This window comes from Arachis stenosperma, chromosome 3 (assembly GCF_014773155.1).
Source record: "Arachis stenosperma cultivar V10309 chromosome 3, arast.V10309.gnm1.PFL2, whole genome shotgun sequence".
NCBI classification, from domain to species: domain Eukaryota; kingdom Viridiplantae; phylum Streptophyta; class Magnoliopsida; order Fabales; family Fabaceae; genus Arachis; species Arachis stenosperma.
Genome location: NC_080379.1, coordinates 84,265,815 through 84,282,910, shown reverse-complemented (window position 1 = coordinate 84,282,910; position 17,096 = coordinate 84,265,815). Strand labels below are relative to the sequence as shown.

Sequence of the window (17,096 nt, the reverse complement as noted above, 5' to 3'; positions counted from 1 at the left end):
TCATAATGGACCATTCTGGATATATTCTATTATGGTCTATCTGAGTTTTCCAAGATGTCATTGGACCATTCTGCAGGTGGATCCATTCACCTAAAGAAAATGCCTGCAGAAGCTCAAGAACTTCTTGACATGGTTGCAAATAACCAGTTCATGTATACTTCTGAGAGGAATTCCGTGAATAATGGGATGCCTCAGAGGAAGGGAGTTCTTGAAATTGATGCTCTGAATGCCATATTGGCTCAGAATAAAATGTTGACTCAGCAAGTCAACATGATTTCTCAAAGTCTGAATGGATGGCAAAATGCATCCAACAGTACTAAAGAGGCATCTTCTGAAGAAGAAGCTTATGATCCTGAGAACCCTGCAATAGCAGAGGTAAATTATATGGGTGAACCTTATGGAAACACCTATAATTCATCATGGAGAAATCATCCAAATTTCTCATGGAAGGATCAACAAAAGCCTCAATAAGGCTTTAATAATGGTGGAAGAAATAGGCTCAGCAATAGCAAGCCTTATCCATCATCTTCTCAGCAACAGACAGAGAATTCTAAGCAGATGATGAGTGGATATTTTATACGCTTTTTGGGGGTAATTTCATGTAGATTTTAGTATGTTTTAGTTAGTTTTTAGTATAATTTTATTAGTTTTTAGGCAAAATTCATATTTCTAAAATTTACTATGAGTTTGTGTGTTTTTCTGTAATTTCAGGTATTTTCTGGCTGAAATTGAGAGAGCTGAGCAAAAATCTGATTTAGGCTGAAAAAGGACTGCTGATGCTGTTAGATTTTGACCTCCCTGCACGCGGAATGGATTTTTTGGAGCTTCAGGACTCCAATTGGCGCACTCTCAATTAGGTTGGAAAGTAGACATCCAGGGCTTTCCAGCAATATATAATAGTCCATACTTTGCGCGAAGATAGACGACGTAAACTGGCATTCAATGCCAGTTCCATGTTGTAGTCTGGCGTTCAGCGCCAGAAACAGGTTACAACCTGGCGTTCAACTCCAGAAACAGCCCAGGCACGTGAGAAGCTTAAGTCTCAGCCCCAGCACACACCAAGTGGGCCCTAGAAGTGGATTTCTACACTATCCATCTTAGTTTACTCATTTTCTGTAAACCTAGGTTACTAGTTTAGTATTTAAACAACTTTTAAAGATTTATTTTGGATCTCATGACATTTTTAGATCTGAACTTTATACTCTTTATTGGCATGAGTCTCTAAACTCCATTGTTGGGGGTGAGGAGCTCTGCAGCGTCTCGATGAATTAATGCAATTATTTCTGTTTTCCATTCAAACACGCTTGTTCCTATCTAAGATGTTCATTCGCGCTTCACTATGAAGAAGGTGATGATCTGTGCACTTATCACCTTCCTCAATCCATGAATGTGTGTCTGACAACCACTTCCGTTCTACATTAGATTGAATGAGTATCTCTTAGATTCCTTAATCAGAATCTTCATGGTATAAGCTAGAATCCATTGGCAACATCCTTGAGAATCCGGAAGGTCTAAACCTTGTATGTGGTATTCTGAGTAGGATTCTGGGATTTGATGACTATGACGAGTTTCAAACTTGCGAGTGTTGGGTGTAGTGATAGACGCAAAAGGATCAATGGATCTTATTCCGACATGATCAAGAATCGACAGATGATTAGCCGTGCTGTGACAGAGCATTTGGACCATTTTCACTGAGAGGATGGGAAGTAGCCATTGACAACGGTGATGCCCCTACATACAGCTTGCCATGGAAGGAGCCTTGCGTGTGTGAAGAGGAGGACAAGAGAAAAGCTGAAATTCAGAGGACAAAGCACCTCCAAAACTCCAACATATTCTCCATTACTGCATAATAAGTATTTATTTCATGCTCTTTTATCTTTTTCAATCGAGGCTAAAGAATCCTATTGGTATCCTGACTAAGATTAATAAGATAACCATAGCTTGCTTCAAGCTAACAATCTCCGTGGGATTCGACCTTTACTCACGTAAGGTATTACTTGGACGACCCAGTGCACTTGCTGGTTAGTTGTGCATATTGCAAAAGTGTGATTGCAATTTCATGCACCATGTTTTTGGCGCCGTTGCTGGGGATTGTTCAAATTTGAACAACTAAAGGTTTATTTTGTTGCTTAGATTAGAAATAATTTATTTTTGTTGCTATAGAGTCATTAAATCTGAGTCCTTTATTTTCATCTCAAACATTTTTCAACAGTATTATTTTTCCTTATTAATTTTTAATTTTTATGTGAGTTTAGTTTTATATTTTAAGTTTGGTGTCAATTGCATATTTTATATTTTCCTTTAAATTTTCGAATTTGTGTTCTTTATTCTTCCTTGATCTTCAAGTTGTTCTTGTTTATTTTCTTATTCTGTGTCTTTTGTTGTTTTTCTTGTGCTTTTTCAAAACATTAGTTTTCAAAAAATTATTTTTAGTTATTAAAAATACCTTTTTAAAACACGTTATATTTATAGCTCAATTGGCTAGAACGTTGATTTATGTTCTTGGTAATTGGGTATCTTCGTTTTAAAATCTTTTTCAAAAATAATTTTTCTTTGATTGAATCTTGTGCCAAACTTTAAGTTTGGTGTTTTCTTGTTAATTTTCTTTAATTTTCGAAAATTTATTTTGGTCTTCTAAAAATTCTAAGTTTGGTATTCTTTCTTTTGTTCTTGTTGTTCTTGTGATTCTTCAAGGTGTTCTTGAGTCCTTCTTGTGTTTTGATCTTAAAATTTTTAAGTTTGGTGTTCCTTGGTGTTTTCCCTCCAAAATTTTTGAAAACAAGGAGCATTAGATCTAAAAATTTTTAAGTCTTGTGTCTTTTGTGTGTTTTTCTTTCATCATAAAATTCAAAATTCAAAAAAAAATATCTTTTCTAACTAATTTTAAGCCATATTTTCGAATTTTTTTTATATAAAAATTTAGATTTCAATTTCAAAATTTTTCAAATCTTATCCTTTTAAGATTAAAAAAAATTTAATTATATCTTTTTCAAAAATATCTTAACCACTTTCTCTCTCCTCACTTTTTCGAACATCTTGATAAAATATTTTTTAATTTTTTAATTTTTATTTTTATTTTTATTTTTAATTTTATTGTCGTCTTTATTTTATTTTATTATTTCAAATTTTTTTTATATATAATAAAATAAATTCACATCATCTTCCTTTCTCCATTATGAACTTAAGTGGAAATGAACAGTCTAGAAGGACTCTAGGGTCATATGCTAACCCCACTACCGCTTCATATGGGAGTAGTATCTGTATACCCTCCATTGGAGTTAGTAGTTTTAAGTTGAACCCTCAGCTCATTATCATGGTGTAGCAAAGTTGCCAGTATTCCGGTCTTCCATAGGAAGAACCTACAGAGTTTTTGGCACAGTTTTTACAAATTACTGACACAGTACATGATAAGGAAGTAGATCAGGATGTCTACAGATTGTTACTGTTTCCATTTGCCGTAAAAGACCAAGCTAAGAGGTGGTTAAATAACCAACCTAAGGACAGCATAAAGACATGAAAACAGCTATCAGAAAAATTCCTGAATCACTATTTTCCTCCAAAATGGATGACACAGCTAAGGCTGAGCATCCAAGGCTTCCAACAAGGAGATAACAAATCCCTTTATGATGCCTGGGAGAGATACAGAGAGATGCTAAGAAAATGCCCCTCTGAAATGTTCTCAGAGTGGGTGCAGTTAGACATCTTTTATTATGGCCTTACAGAGAAAGCTCAAATTTCTCTAGACCACTCAGCTGGTAGATCTATACACATGAGAAAGACAATTGAAAAAGCTCAAGAGCTCATTGATACAGTTGCCAGAAATCAGCATTTGTACCTAAGCAGTGAACCTTCCATCAACGAAGAGGCTAAAACAGTAACTGCTAAACTCAGTCCTACAGAACAAGTTACTGAATTCAATCAGCAACTGGATTTTCTAACAAAATAGCTAGCCAAATTCAAGGAGATACTACAAGAAACAAGAATGGCTAATATGAATATGGAAGTACAGTTGAAGCAAACAAAACATCAATTATCAAAACAAATAACAGAAGAGTGCTAAGCAGTTCAATTAAGAAGTGGGAAAACATTAAATACTTCACTTCAAGATAGCAGGAAGCCAAGAAATGAGCAAACTAACCAAAATCCCTCTGAGGACAGTAAGAGCCCAGAGAGGAATAATTCTGGCACTCAAACGTCAGAGAATGGGTGGAAAGCTGGCGTTGAACGCCCAAACTATGCTCAGTCCTGGCGTTCAACGCCAAAAACAAGCAAGGAATTGGCGTTGAATGCCCAAAGGAAGCACAGTTCTGGCGTTCAGATGCCAGAAACAGATAAGGAGTTGGCGTCTAACAGCACTCCAACTTCCACTCCTGGCATTCAAATGCCAGTGGGAGATCAGACACATACAAATGCTGATAACAACCTTTCTAAAATGGCTTCTCAACCCACATCTGTAGGTAATAAACCTGCAGCAACTAAGGTTGAGGAATACAAAGCCAAAATGCCTTATCCTCAGAAACTCCGCCAAGCAGAACAGGATAAGCAATTTGCCCGCTTTGCAGACTATCTCAGGACTCTTGAAATAAAGATTCCATTTTCAGAGGCACTTGAGCAAATACCCTCTTATGCTAAGTTCATGAAAGAGATCTTAAGTCATAAGAAGGATTGGAGGGAAACTGAGAAAGTTTACCTCACTGAAGAATGCAGTGCAGTCATTCTGAAAAGCTTGCCTGAGAAGCTTAAAGATCCGGGAAACTTTATTATACCATGCACATTAGAAGGTACTTGTACCAAGCAAGCTCTATGTGATCTTGGGGCAAGTATTAACCTAATACCTACAGCTACTATCAAAAAGCTTGGGTTGACTGATGAAGTTAAACCAACCCGGATATGTTTCCAACTTGCTGATGGCTCCATTAAATACCCATCAAGCGTAATTGAAGACATGATTGTCAAGGTTTGGCCATTTGCCTTTCCCATTGACTTTGTGGTGCTGAAAATGGAGGAGCACAAGAGTGTAACTCTCATTCTAGGAAGACCTTTCCTAGCAACTGGACGAACCCTCATTGACGTCCAAAAAGGGGAAGTGACCCTGAAAGTCAATGAGGACGAGTTTAAGTTGAATGTTGTCAAAGCTATGCAGCATCCAGACACCCAAAATGACTGCATGAGCATTGATATTATTGACTCTCTGGTAAAAGAGGTCAATATTACTGAGAGTCTCGAATAAGAGCTAGAAGATATCTTTAAAGATGTTCATCCTGATCTGGAGGAACCAGAGAGAATAATAGAACCTCTGAAAATCCCTCAGGAAGAGGAGAAACCTCCCAAACCCGAGCTCAAACCATTACCACCATCCCTGAAATATGCATTTCTGGGAGAAGGTGATACCTTTCCTGTAATCATAAGCTCTACCTTAGAGCCACAAGAAGAGGAAGCAATAATTCAAGTGCTAAGTACACACAAGACAGCTCTTGGGTGATCCATCAGTGATCTTAAGGGCATTAGCCCAGCCAGATACATGCACAAGATCCTATTGGAGGGTGACTCTAAGCCAGTGGTTCAACCACAGAGGTGGCTGAATCCAGCCATGAAGGAGGTGGTGCAAAAGGAGGTCACTACATTACTAGAGGCTGGGATTATTAATCACATTTCTGACAGCCCCTGGGTAAGCCTTGTCCAAGTCGTCGCTAAAAAGGGTGGCATGACAATGGTTCATAATGAAAAAAATGAACTGGTTCCTACAAGAACAGTTACAGGGTGGCGTATGTGTATTGATTATAGAAGGCTCAATATAGCTACCAGAAAGGATCATTTTCCTTTATCATTCATAGACCAGATGCTAGAAAGACTAGCAGGTCATGAATACTACTGCTTCCTGGATGGATATTCAGGTTATAATTAAATTACAGTAGATCCCCAAGATCAAGAGAAAACAGCATTCACATGTCCATCCGGAGTATTTGCATACATAAGGATGCCATTTGGCATGTGCAATGCACCTGCAACCTTTTAAAGGTGCATGCTCTCTATTTTCTCTTATATGGTGGAAAATTTTCTAGAAGTCTTCATGTGAATAGAGGTGCCAAGAGACTAACCTGGTTTTAAACTGGGAGAAATGTCACTTTATGGTGACTGAAGGAATTGTCCTTGGGCACAAAATTTCGAACAATGGAATAGAGGTGGATCAAGCTAAGGTAGAGGTAATTGAAAAATTACCACCACCTGGCAATGTTAAGGCAATCAGAAGCTTTCTGGGGCATGCAGGATTCTATAGGAGGTTTATAAAAGATTTTTCAAAAATCGCCAAACCTCTGAGTAATCTGCTAGCTGCTGACACGCCATTTATCTTTGATAAGGAGTGTCTGCAGGCATTTGAGACTCTGAAAGCTAAGCTGGTCACAACACCAGTCATCTCTGCACCAGACTGGACATTACCATTTGAACTAATGTGTGATGCTAGTGACTATGCCATGGTGCAGTGTTGGGACAAAGGCATAACAAGCTTTTGCATGTCATTTACTATGCCAGTCGGGTTTTAAATGACGCACAGAAGAACTACACAACCACAGAAAAAAGTTACTTGTAGTGGTTTACGCCATTGACAAGTTTAGATCTTGTTTAGTAGGATCAAAAGTGATTGTGTACACTGACCATGCTGCTCTTAAATATCTACTCACAAAACAGGATTCAAAACCCAGACTCATCAGATGGGTGCTGTTTCTGCAAGAGTTTGATATAGAAATAAGAGACAGAAAAGGGACAAAGAACCAAGTAGCAGATCACCTGTCCCGAATAGAACCAGTAGAAGGGGCGTCCCTCCCTCTTACCGAGATCTCTGAAAACTTTTTGGATGAGCAAATCTTTGCCATCTAGGAAGTGCCATGGTTTGCAGACATTGCAAACTATAAGGCAGTGAGATTCATACCCAAAGAGTACAGTAGGCAGCAAACAAAAAAATTGATTACGGATGCAAAGTACTATCTTTGAGATGAACCATATCTCTTCAAGAGATGTGCAGACGGAGTAATCCGTAGATGTGTGCCTAAAGAAGAAGCACAGAAGATCCTCTGGCACTACCATGGATCACAGTATGGAGGACATTTTGGAAGTGAGCGAACAGCCACAAGAGTTCTCCAATGTGGCTTCTACTGGCCTACTCTCTACAAAGACTCCCGAGTGTTTGTACTTAATTGTGACAGTTGCCAAAGATCTGGCAATTTGTCTCACAGTTATGCCATGCCTCAACAAGGGATCTTGGAGATTGAGTTGTTTGATGTATGGGGTATTGACTTTATGGGACCTTTCCCACCATCATACTCAAACACTTATATTCTGGTGGCAGTGGATTATGTATCCAAATGGGTGGAAGCTATTGCAACACCCACTAATGATACTAAGATAGTGCTGAAATTCCTCCAGAAACATATCTTTAGCAGATTTGGTATCCCTAGAGTACTAATCAGTGATGGGGGCACTCATTTCTGCAATAAACAGCTTTACTCTGCTTTGGTTCGATATGGAGTTAGCCATAGGGTAGCTACTCCATATCATCCATAGACAAATGGGTAAGCTGAAGTCTCTAATAGAGAACTTAAAAGAATCCTGGAACGGACTGTGATTAACCGTAGAAGGGATTGGGCAAGAAGCTTGGATGATGCTCTGTGGGCATACAGAACAGCATTCAAGACACCTATAGGAACTTCTCCATACCAGCTGGTGTATGGAAAAGCCTGTCACTTGCCCGTGGAACTGGAATATAAGGCCTATTGGGCAACCATATTCCTAAACCTTGATGCCAAGTTAGCTGGAGAAAAATGATTGCTCCAGTTAAATGAGCTAGAGGAATTCAGACTTAATGCTTTCGAAAATGCAAAAATTTACAAAGAGAAAGCAAAAAGATGGCATGATAAGAAACTATCATCCAGAGTCTTTGAGCCAGGGTAGAAAGTTCTGCTATTTAATTCTAGGCTCAGATTATTCCCTGGGAAATTGAAATCCTGATGGCAAGGTCCATATGTGATTACAAGTGTGTCACCAAATGGATACGTGGAGCTTCAGGATAATGATTCTAACAAAAAGTTCATTGTTAATGGACAGAGAAGTCAAACATTATCTTGAAAGAAATTTTGCGCAAGAATGCTCAAAATTGAGACTTGATTAAAAGCTCAGTAATAGTCCAGCTAAAGACAATAAAGAAGCGCTTGCTGGGAGGCAACGCAGCCATTTACAAGGCTTATTTGTTAATTAATTGATTTTTACAAGTTTATGTCAATTATCTTCAAGGTAAAATAGCAATTGCTTGAGCTCACAGAGTTACAAATGGATTCAGAGGATAAAACAGCAAAAAGAAGCACTCACTAGGCGTTCAACGCCAGTAAGGATAGCCATCTGGGCATTAAACGCCAGAAAGAATCATCTTCTGGGCATTGAACGCCAGAAAGAAGCACCTTCTGGGCGTTCAGAAAAATGCCCAGTGACAAAGGAGTTCCTGGCGTTCAATGCCAGCTAGAAGCAACAGCTGGGCGTTGAATGCCCAGGAGAAGCTGCAAACGGGCGTTAAACGCCCAAAACATGCAGCGTTTGGGCGTTTGATGCCAGGATTGTGGGGAGGAGGTAATTTCGTTTTTACTTCACATTTTTTTCAATTTTCATATTTCAATTCATGATTCCTTGCATAAACATGTTACAAACTCTCATCCTTCAATTCCAAAAATTTTAATCCTAATTTCTAAAATCCCTTTTTCAAAAGAATATCAAATGTATCTTAATTCATAAACACAAATCCTTTTTCAAATCCCATCCAACTTCTTTTCAAATCTTTTTCAAAAAAAAAATCAACTATCTTTTCAAATTAATCCCAAATCTTTTTTAAATATTCAGATTTATCTTTTTCAAATATCTTCTATATCTTTCCAAATTTCAATTATATCTTTTTCATATCATATTTATCTTTTACAAATCATATCTTCTATCTTATCTTTCTTCAAAATTTTCGAAACCCACCCCCTCCCTTTAAATCCACATTCGGCCCCCCTCCTCTCATCAACAATTCGAAAACTAGCTCTCCTTCTATCCCTCTCCTTTCTTTTCTTTTGCTTGAGGACAAGCAAACCTCTAAGTTTAGTGTGTTTATCCGTGATCATTAAACCATACCCACTAAGATCATGGCTCCTAAAGAAAAACAACCCACTCCAAGAGGCAAAAAAGAGAATATTCCAAAACCACTTTGGAATCAAGGGAAGTTCTTAACAAAGAACATTCAGATCATTACTACAAAATAATGGGTCTAAGGTCAGTGATCTCGGAAGTCAAATTCGATATGAAAGAAGATGAATATCCGGAGATCCAAGAGCAAATTCCAAACAGGAGCTGGGAAATCCTAGCTAATCCTGAAACAAAGGTGGAAAGAAACATGGTTCAAGAATTCTACGCTAATCTGTGGCAAACAGATAGGCAGAGTATATCTGGAACTGCTCTCTATGACTATCGGACCTTGGTCAGAGGAAAGATTGTTCACATCCACCCTGATAAAATCAGGGAAATCTTTAAGCTACCTCGGCTGAAAGATGACCCAGACTCCCTTAATAGGAGAATGATGAGAACAAATAAGGGCGAAGACAAGATTCTAGAGGATATATGCATCCCTGGAGCCAGGTGGATCACCAGCACCAAGGGCGTCCCAAATCAACTCAAGAGAGAAGATCTCAAACCAGTCGCCAGAGGCTGGCTGGACTTCATTGGGCGTTCTATACTACCCACTAGCAACTGTTCTGAAGTCACCGTTAAAAGAGCAGTGATGATCCACTACATTATGTTGGGAAGAGAAGTAGAAGTTTATCAGCTAATTTCGTGTGAACTTTACATAATTGCAAATAAGAACTCCAAAAATGCCAAATTGGCTTATCCAAGCTTAATCTCTTTGCTATGTAACGATGCTGGAGTAAAGATGGGAGTAATTGAGTATATCTCAGTTGAGCGACCAATCACCAAAATATCAATGGAAAAACAACAAGTGCAGGATGACCCCATCAAGAGAAGAGCACAGGAATTCCTCCCAGAATTTCCTCAATTTGAATACTGGGAGCATCTTGAAGCATTTGTTACCATGTTGCATGCTTTGCAAACTGCTTGGGGAACAGAATAATCAAAATAGCATGCTTTGCAAACTGCTTGGGGAACAAGAAGAGCAAAGGCGTGACTTGAAGGAACTGAAGCATCGAAAACTATCTCTTGAAGGACCAAGCACCCCACAGACTAGAGGAACATCCAGTTCTCAAAATAAAGGTTGTTGAGTCCTAATCTTAGCTTTAATTCTGTGATAGTTGTTCTTATAGGAATTTACCTTAGAAGTTATAATGAGTAGTAGTAATTAGTATATCTATTTTAATTTTATTTCCAATTAAGTTATAATTTATTTTTCTCATCATCATTAAAACATGAATAAAATAGTAGATTTTTAGAATAAAGAGGAAATATTTTTCGAGTTCTTAATAAGAAAAATTCTAATTATTCAGATGTGGTGGTAATAATTTTTGTTTTCTGAATGAATGCCTGAACAGTGCATATTTTTTATATTAAATTTCATGAATGTTAAAATTGTTGGCTCTTGAAAGAATGATGAACAAGAGAAATATTATTGATGATCTGAAAAATCATGAAATTGATTCTTGAAGGAAGAAAAAGCAATGAAAAAAAAAATAAGGAATCACTGGATAAAGAAAAAGAAAAAGCCAATACCCCTTAAAACCAAAAGGCAAGGGTGAAAAGGATCCAAGGCTCTGAGCATCAATGGGTAGGAGGGCCCAAGCTAATAAATCCAGGCCTAAGCGGCTAAATAAAGCTGTCCCTAACCATGTGCTTGTGGCATGCAGGTCCAAGTGAAAAACTTGAGACTGAGTGGTTAAAGTCGTGATCTAAGGCAAAAGAGTGTGCTTAAGAACTCTGGACACCTCTAATTGGGGACTCTAGCAAAGCTAAGTCACAATCTAAAAAGGTTCACCCAGTTATGTGTCTGTGGCATTTATGTATCCAGTGGTAATACTGGAAAACAAAGTGCTTAGGGCCACGGTCAAGACTCATAAAGTAGCTGTGTTCAAGAATCAACATACTAAACTAGGAGAATTAATAATACTATCTAAATTTTGAGTTCCTATAGATGCCAATCATTCTGAATTTCAAAGGATAAAGTGAGATGCCAAAACTATTCAGAAGCAAAAAGCTACTAGCCCCGCTCATCTAATTAGAATCTGAGCTTCACTTAAAACTCTGAGATATTATTGCTTCTTAATTTCTTTTTATCCTATTTTGTTTATCTAGTTGCTTGGGGACAAGCAACAATTTAAGTTTGGTGTTGTGATGAACGGATATTTTATACGCTTTTTGGGGGGTAATTCCATGTAAATTTTAGTATGTTTTAGTTAGTTTTTTGTATAATTTTATTAGTTTTTAGGCAAAATTCATATTTCTGGACTTTACTATGAATTTGTGTGTTTTTTTGTAATTTCAGGTCTTTTCTGGCTGAAATTGAGGGAGCTGAGCAAAAATCTGATTTAGGCTTAAAAAGGACTGCTAATGTTGTTGGATTCTGACCTCCCTGCACTCGGAATGGATTTTTTAGAGCTACAAGTCTCCAATTAGCGCGCTCTCAATTAGGTTGGAAAGTAGACATCCAGGGCTTTCCAGCAATATATAATAGTCCATACTTTTCGTGAAGATAGACGATGTAAACTGGCGTTCAACGCCAGTTCTATGTTGCAGTCTGGCGTTCAGCGCCAGAAACAGGTTACAACCTGGCGTTCAACTCCAGAAACAGCCCAGGCACGTGAGAAGCTTAAGTTTCAGCCCCAGCACACACCAAGTGGGCCCCAGAAGTGGATTTCTGCACTATCCATCTTAGTTTACTCATTTTCTGTAAACCTAGGTTACTAGTTTAGTATTTAAACAACTTTTAGATATTTATTTTGGATCTCATGACATTTTTAGATCTGAACTTTATACTCTTTGACGACATGAGTCTCTAAACTCCATTGTTGGGGTTGAGGAGCTCTGCAGCATCTCGATGAATTAATACAATTATTTATGTTTTCCATTCAAACACGCTTGTTCCTATCTAAGATGTTCATTCGCGCTTCACTATGAAGAAGGTGATGATCCGTGACACTCATCACCTTCCTCAATCCATGAACGTGTGTCTGACAAACACCTCCGTTCTACATTAGATTGAATGAGTATCTCTTAGATTTCTTTATCAGAATCTTCGTGGTATAAGCTAGAATCCATTGGCAGCATCCTTGAGAATCCGGAAGGTCTAAACCTTGTCTGTGGTATTCCGAGTAGGATTCTAGGATTGGATGACTGTGATGAGCTTCAAACTCGTGAGTGTTGGGCGTAGTGACAGACGCAAAAGGATCAGTGGATCTTATTCCGACATGATCGAGAACCGACAGATGATTAGCCGTGCTGTGACAGAGCATTTGGACCATTTTCACTGAGAGGATGGGAAGTAGCCATTGACAACGGTGATGCCCCTACATACAGCTTGCCATGGAAGGAGCCTTGCATGTGTGAAGAGGAGGACAAGAGAAAAGCTAAAATTCAGAGGACGAAGCATCTCCAAAACTCCAACATATTCTCTATTACTGCATAATGCGTATTTATTTCATGCTCTTTTATCTTTTACAATCGAGGCTAAAGAATCCTATTGGTATCCTTACTAAGATTAATAAGATAACCATAGCTTGCTTCAAGCTAACAATCTCCGTGGGATTCGACCCTTACTCACGTAAGGTATTACTTGGACGACCCAGTGCACTTGCTGGTTAGTTGTGCCTATTGCAAAAGTGTGATTGCAATTTCGTGCACCAGCAGAGCACCTCTAACTTAGTAAACTTAGTCTCTGATCTGTCTAAGGCCACTTTAAGTTTCATGAGTGAAACAAGGTTCTCCATTAGAAATCTGGAGGTACAAGTAGGCCAGCTGAGTAAGAAAGTCACTGAAACTCCTCCTAGTACTCTCCCAAGCAACACTGAAGAGAATCCAAAAAGAGAGTACAAGGCCATTGACATAATCAACATGGCCGAACCTAGAGAGGAAGGAGAGGACGTGAATCCCAATGAGGAAGACCTCATGGGACGTCTCTCAAGCAAGAAGGAGTTCCCTATTGAGGACCTAAAGGAATATGAGGCTCATATAGAGACCATAGAGATTCCATTAAACCTCCTTCTGCCATTCATGAGCTCTGAAAACTATTCTTCCTTTGAATAGGATGAAGATGTAACTGGAGAGCAAGTTGCTCAATATCTAGGAGCCATCATGAAGCTGAATGCCAAACTGTTTGGTAATGAGACTTGGGAAGATGAACCTCCCTTGCTCATTAATGAACTAGATACTTGGATTCAGCAAACTTTACCTCAAAAGAAACAAGATCCTGGCAAATTCTTAATACCCTGTACCATAGGCACCATGACCTTTGAGAAGGCTCTGTCAGGCATAAATCTTGTGCCATTCTCTGTAACAGAGAAGCTGGGTATCATTGAGGTACAGCCTGCCATATTCTCATTGCAAATGGCAGACAAGTTAGTAAGACAAGCTTATGGATTGGTAGAGGACGTGTTAATAAAGGTTGAAGGCCTTTACATCCTTACTGATTTCATAATCTTAGACACTAGAAAGGAGGAGGATGAATGCATCTTCCTTAGAAGACCTTTCCTAGCCACAACAGGAGCTGTGATAGATGTTAACAGAGGAGAATTAGTCCTTCAATTGAATGGGGACTACCTTGTGTTTATGACCCAAAGGTGTTCTTCTTTAACAATGGAGAGGAAGCAAGAAAAGCTTCTCTCAGTACAGAGTCAAACAGAGCCCCCACAATCAAACTCTAAGTTTGGTGTTGGGAGGTCACAGCCAAACTCTAAGTTTGGCGTTGAATCCCTACATCCAAACTCTAAGTTTGGTGTTGGAAGTCTACAACATTGACCTGATCACCTGTGAGGCTCCATGAGAGCCCACTGTCAAGCTAGTGACATTAAATGAGCGCTTATTGGGAGGCAACCCAATTTTTATTTATCTAATTTTATTTTTATTTTATTTTTCCTTTATGTTTTAATTAGGTTCATGATCAGGTGGAGTCACAAAATAAATACTAAAATTAAAAATAAAATCAAAAAAATAGCAGAAGAAAAAGCACACCCTGGAGGAAGGGCTTACTGGCGTTTAAATGCCAGTAAGGAGCCTAGCTGGCGTTCAACACCAGAACAAAGCATGGATCTGGCGTTGAAAGCCAGAAACAAGCAGCATCCTGGCGTTTAAACACCAGGAATACACCCTGAGGAAAGCTGGCGCTGAACGCCAGAAACAAGCATGGAACTGGCGTTCAACGCCAGAAACATGCTACAAATGGGCGTTGAACGCCCAAAACAAGCATGAAGCTGGCGTTCAACGCCAGAAACAAGCATCAATCTGGCGTTGAATGCCAAGATTACATACAGAGGGCGTTTTACATGCCTCATTGGTGCAGGGATGATAATCCTTGACACCTCAGGATCTGTGGACCCCACAGGATCATCTCAGGATCTGTGGACCCCACAGGATCCCCACCTACCTTAACTCACCTTTTCTCCTTTTCACACAATCCAATAACACTCTTCGCCAAAATCCCTTCACCAATCACCTCAATCTCTCTTCCCCATCACCTCTTCACCACTCACATCCATCCACTCTTCCCCATAAACCCCACCTACCTTCAAAATTCAAAATCCCTTTTTCCCACCCAACCCACCCAAAATCCATTTTTCCCACCCAATATGGCATTCATGAGAATCTGGAAAGTCTAAACCTTGTCTATGGTATTCCGAGTAGGATTCGGGGATTGAATGACTGTGACGAGCTTCAAACTCCCGATTGTTGGGCATGATGACAAATGCAAAAGAATCAATGGATTCTATTCTGACATGATCGAGAACTGACAGATGATTAGCCGTGCCCGTGACAGAGCATTTGGACCTTTTTCACTGAGAGGATGGGATGTAGCCATTGACAACGGTGATTCCCTACATACAGCTTGCCATGGAAAGGAGTAAAAAGGATTGGATGAAGGCAGTAGGAAAGCAGATATTCAAAAGGAGCACAGCATCTTCATACGCCTATCTGAAATTCCCGCCAATGATTTACATAAGTATTTCTATCTTTATTTTCTGTTTATTTATTATTATTATTCAAAACTCCATAATCATTTATTATCCGCCTAACTGAGATTTACAAGATGACCATAGCTTACTTTATACCAACAATCTCCGTGGGATCGACCCTTACTCACGTAAGGTTTATTACTTGGACGACCCAATGCACTTGCTGGTTAGTTGTGCGGAGTTGTGAAGAAAGTGCTGAGTTATAAACGCGCATACCAAGTTGAATGCCATTATTAGAGATCACAATTTCATGCACCAGGCATCCAAGGTGTTATTGGACCACTCTGCAGGTGGATCCCTCTACTTCAAGAAGACGCCTGAAGAGGCGCATGAGCTTATAGATATGGTTGCCAATAACCAGTGTATGTACACTTCTGAGAGGAACCCTATGAACATTGGGGCAGCTCAGAAGAAAGGAGTCCTAGAGGTGGACACTTTAGATGCCATCTTGGCTCAAAATAAGCTCATGTCCCAGCAGATCAACGTGATCTCTCGGCACAGCACTTGAGTGGGACGCAGAGCCCAGATATTTATTGTCAGAAATAATGTATGAATTGGAGGCTGATGATAACACTTGGACCACCATGGAGGAGGTGAACTACATGGAAAACTCCTCTAGAACCACCAACAACAATCCCTCTTCAAATACTTTCAATCAGGGATGGAGGAACCACCCCAACTTTAGGTGGAAAGATTAGCAAAAGCCTCAATAAGGCTTCAGTAACAATCAGGGTGGAATAAACCAAAATTGGTTCAATAATAGACCATTCCAACCCTCTCAACAGCAGATAGAGATGCCCACACAGAGCCTCTTTGACTTGGCCACCATTGTCTCCAACCTATCTAAGACCACGAATAATTTCATGGTAGAAACTAGGTCTTTCATACGGAATCTGGAGATACAAGTTGGCCAGCTGATCAAGAGGATCCCAGAGATCCCATCCAACACTCTTCCTAGAAACACAGAATAAAACCAAGGGAAGTGTGCAAGGCCCTCACTATAGAGGTTGTGACCGAACCCAAAGAGGAGCCTACTATTGAGGTGCTCAAGGAAATCAGAGCTCATGAGGAGGTTGGGAACATCATCATGCATGCCCCTATGCGGATAAGAGAGCATGAGGCATATCCTTCCTTAGACGAGCAAGAGAAGCCTAAGGAGGAACAAATTGCTTGGTTCCTGGAAATCCTCAGGAAGCTGAAATCTAACTCCTCTCAAGCCGAGGAATTAGAGAAGGAACCCCCTTCCATGGTGTGTTTGAAGGCCTCAAAGGGATATGAGACTGTGGTACTGGCCAAGGAATGCAGTGCCTTGGTTCAAAAGAAGCTCCCTCAAAAGTGGCCTGATCCTAGAAGCTTCTTGATTCCCTGCACTATAGGGACCATCACCTTTGAGAAGGCACTGTGTGACCTTGGCTCAAGCATCAATCTTATGCCTCTCTCTGTGATGAAGAGGCTGGGAATTCAAAATGTACAGCTTGCCAAGATCTCACTGGAGATGGCAGACAAGTCCCTGAAAATGGCATATGGCATGGTAGACGACGTCCTAGTGAAGGTTGAAAACCTTTACCTCCCTGCTGATTTCGTAATCCTAGACACTGAAAAGGACAGAGATGCCCCCATAATCTTTAGAAGGCCTTTCCTTGCTATTGTAAAGGCTTTGATAGATGTGGAAAAGGGAGAACTAGTCCTCAGATTGTGAGAAGATCATATCTTGTTTAAGATCCCCAACCTTCACTATCCCTCTGACAAAGGAGGTACCATTGTACAACACATAGTGTTTAAGCCTTCACTCTTAGTGCTAAGTTATACAGAGCCCTTAAACACCAACTCTAAGTTTGGTGTTGGGCAACAATCATCAAGCACTGAGAAGGAAGGTACTAAGAAGAAGGTACCTAAAGGCTGGAGGGA

General features: G+C 39.6%; 1 protein-coding gene across 1 annotated transcript; it reads left to right on the top strand.

Annotated features, from left to right (window-relative positions):
* The first annotated feature begins 16,287 nt into the window (after positions 1 to 16,287).
* On the top strand, positions 16,288 to 16,887 carry LOC130966343 (uncharacterized). The gene has a single exon (XM_057891131.1). It carries the CDS (start codon positions 16,288 to 16,290, stop codon positions 16,885 to 16,887), a length of 600 nt encoding a protein of 199 aa, XP_057747114.1.
* Positions 16,888 to 17,096: the final 209 nt, after the last annotated feature.

What these genes read in the sequence shown, in the direction of transcription:
- LOC130966343 (XM_057891131.1), top strand. Translation starts at nt 16,288, where the DNA reads ATGCGGATAAGAGAGCATGAGGCATATCCTTCCTTAGACGAGCAAGAG.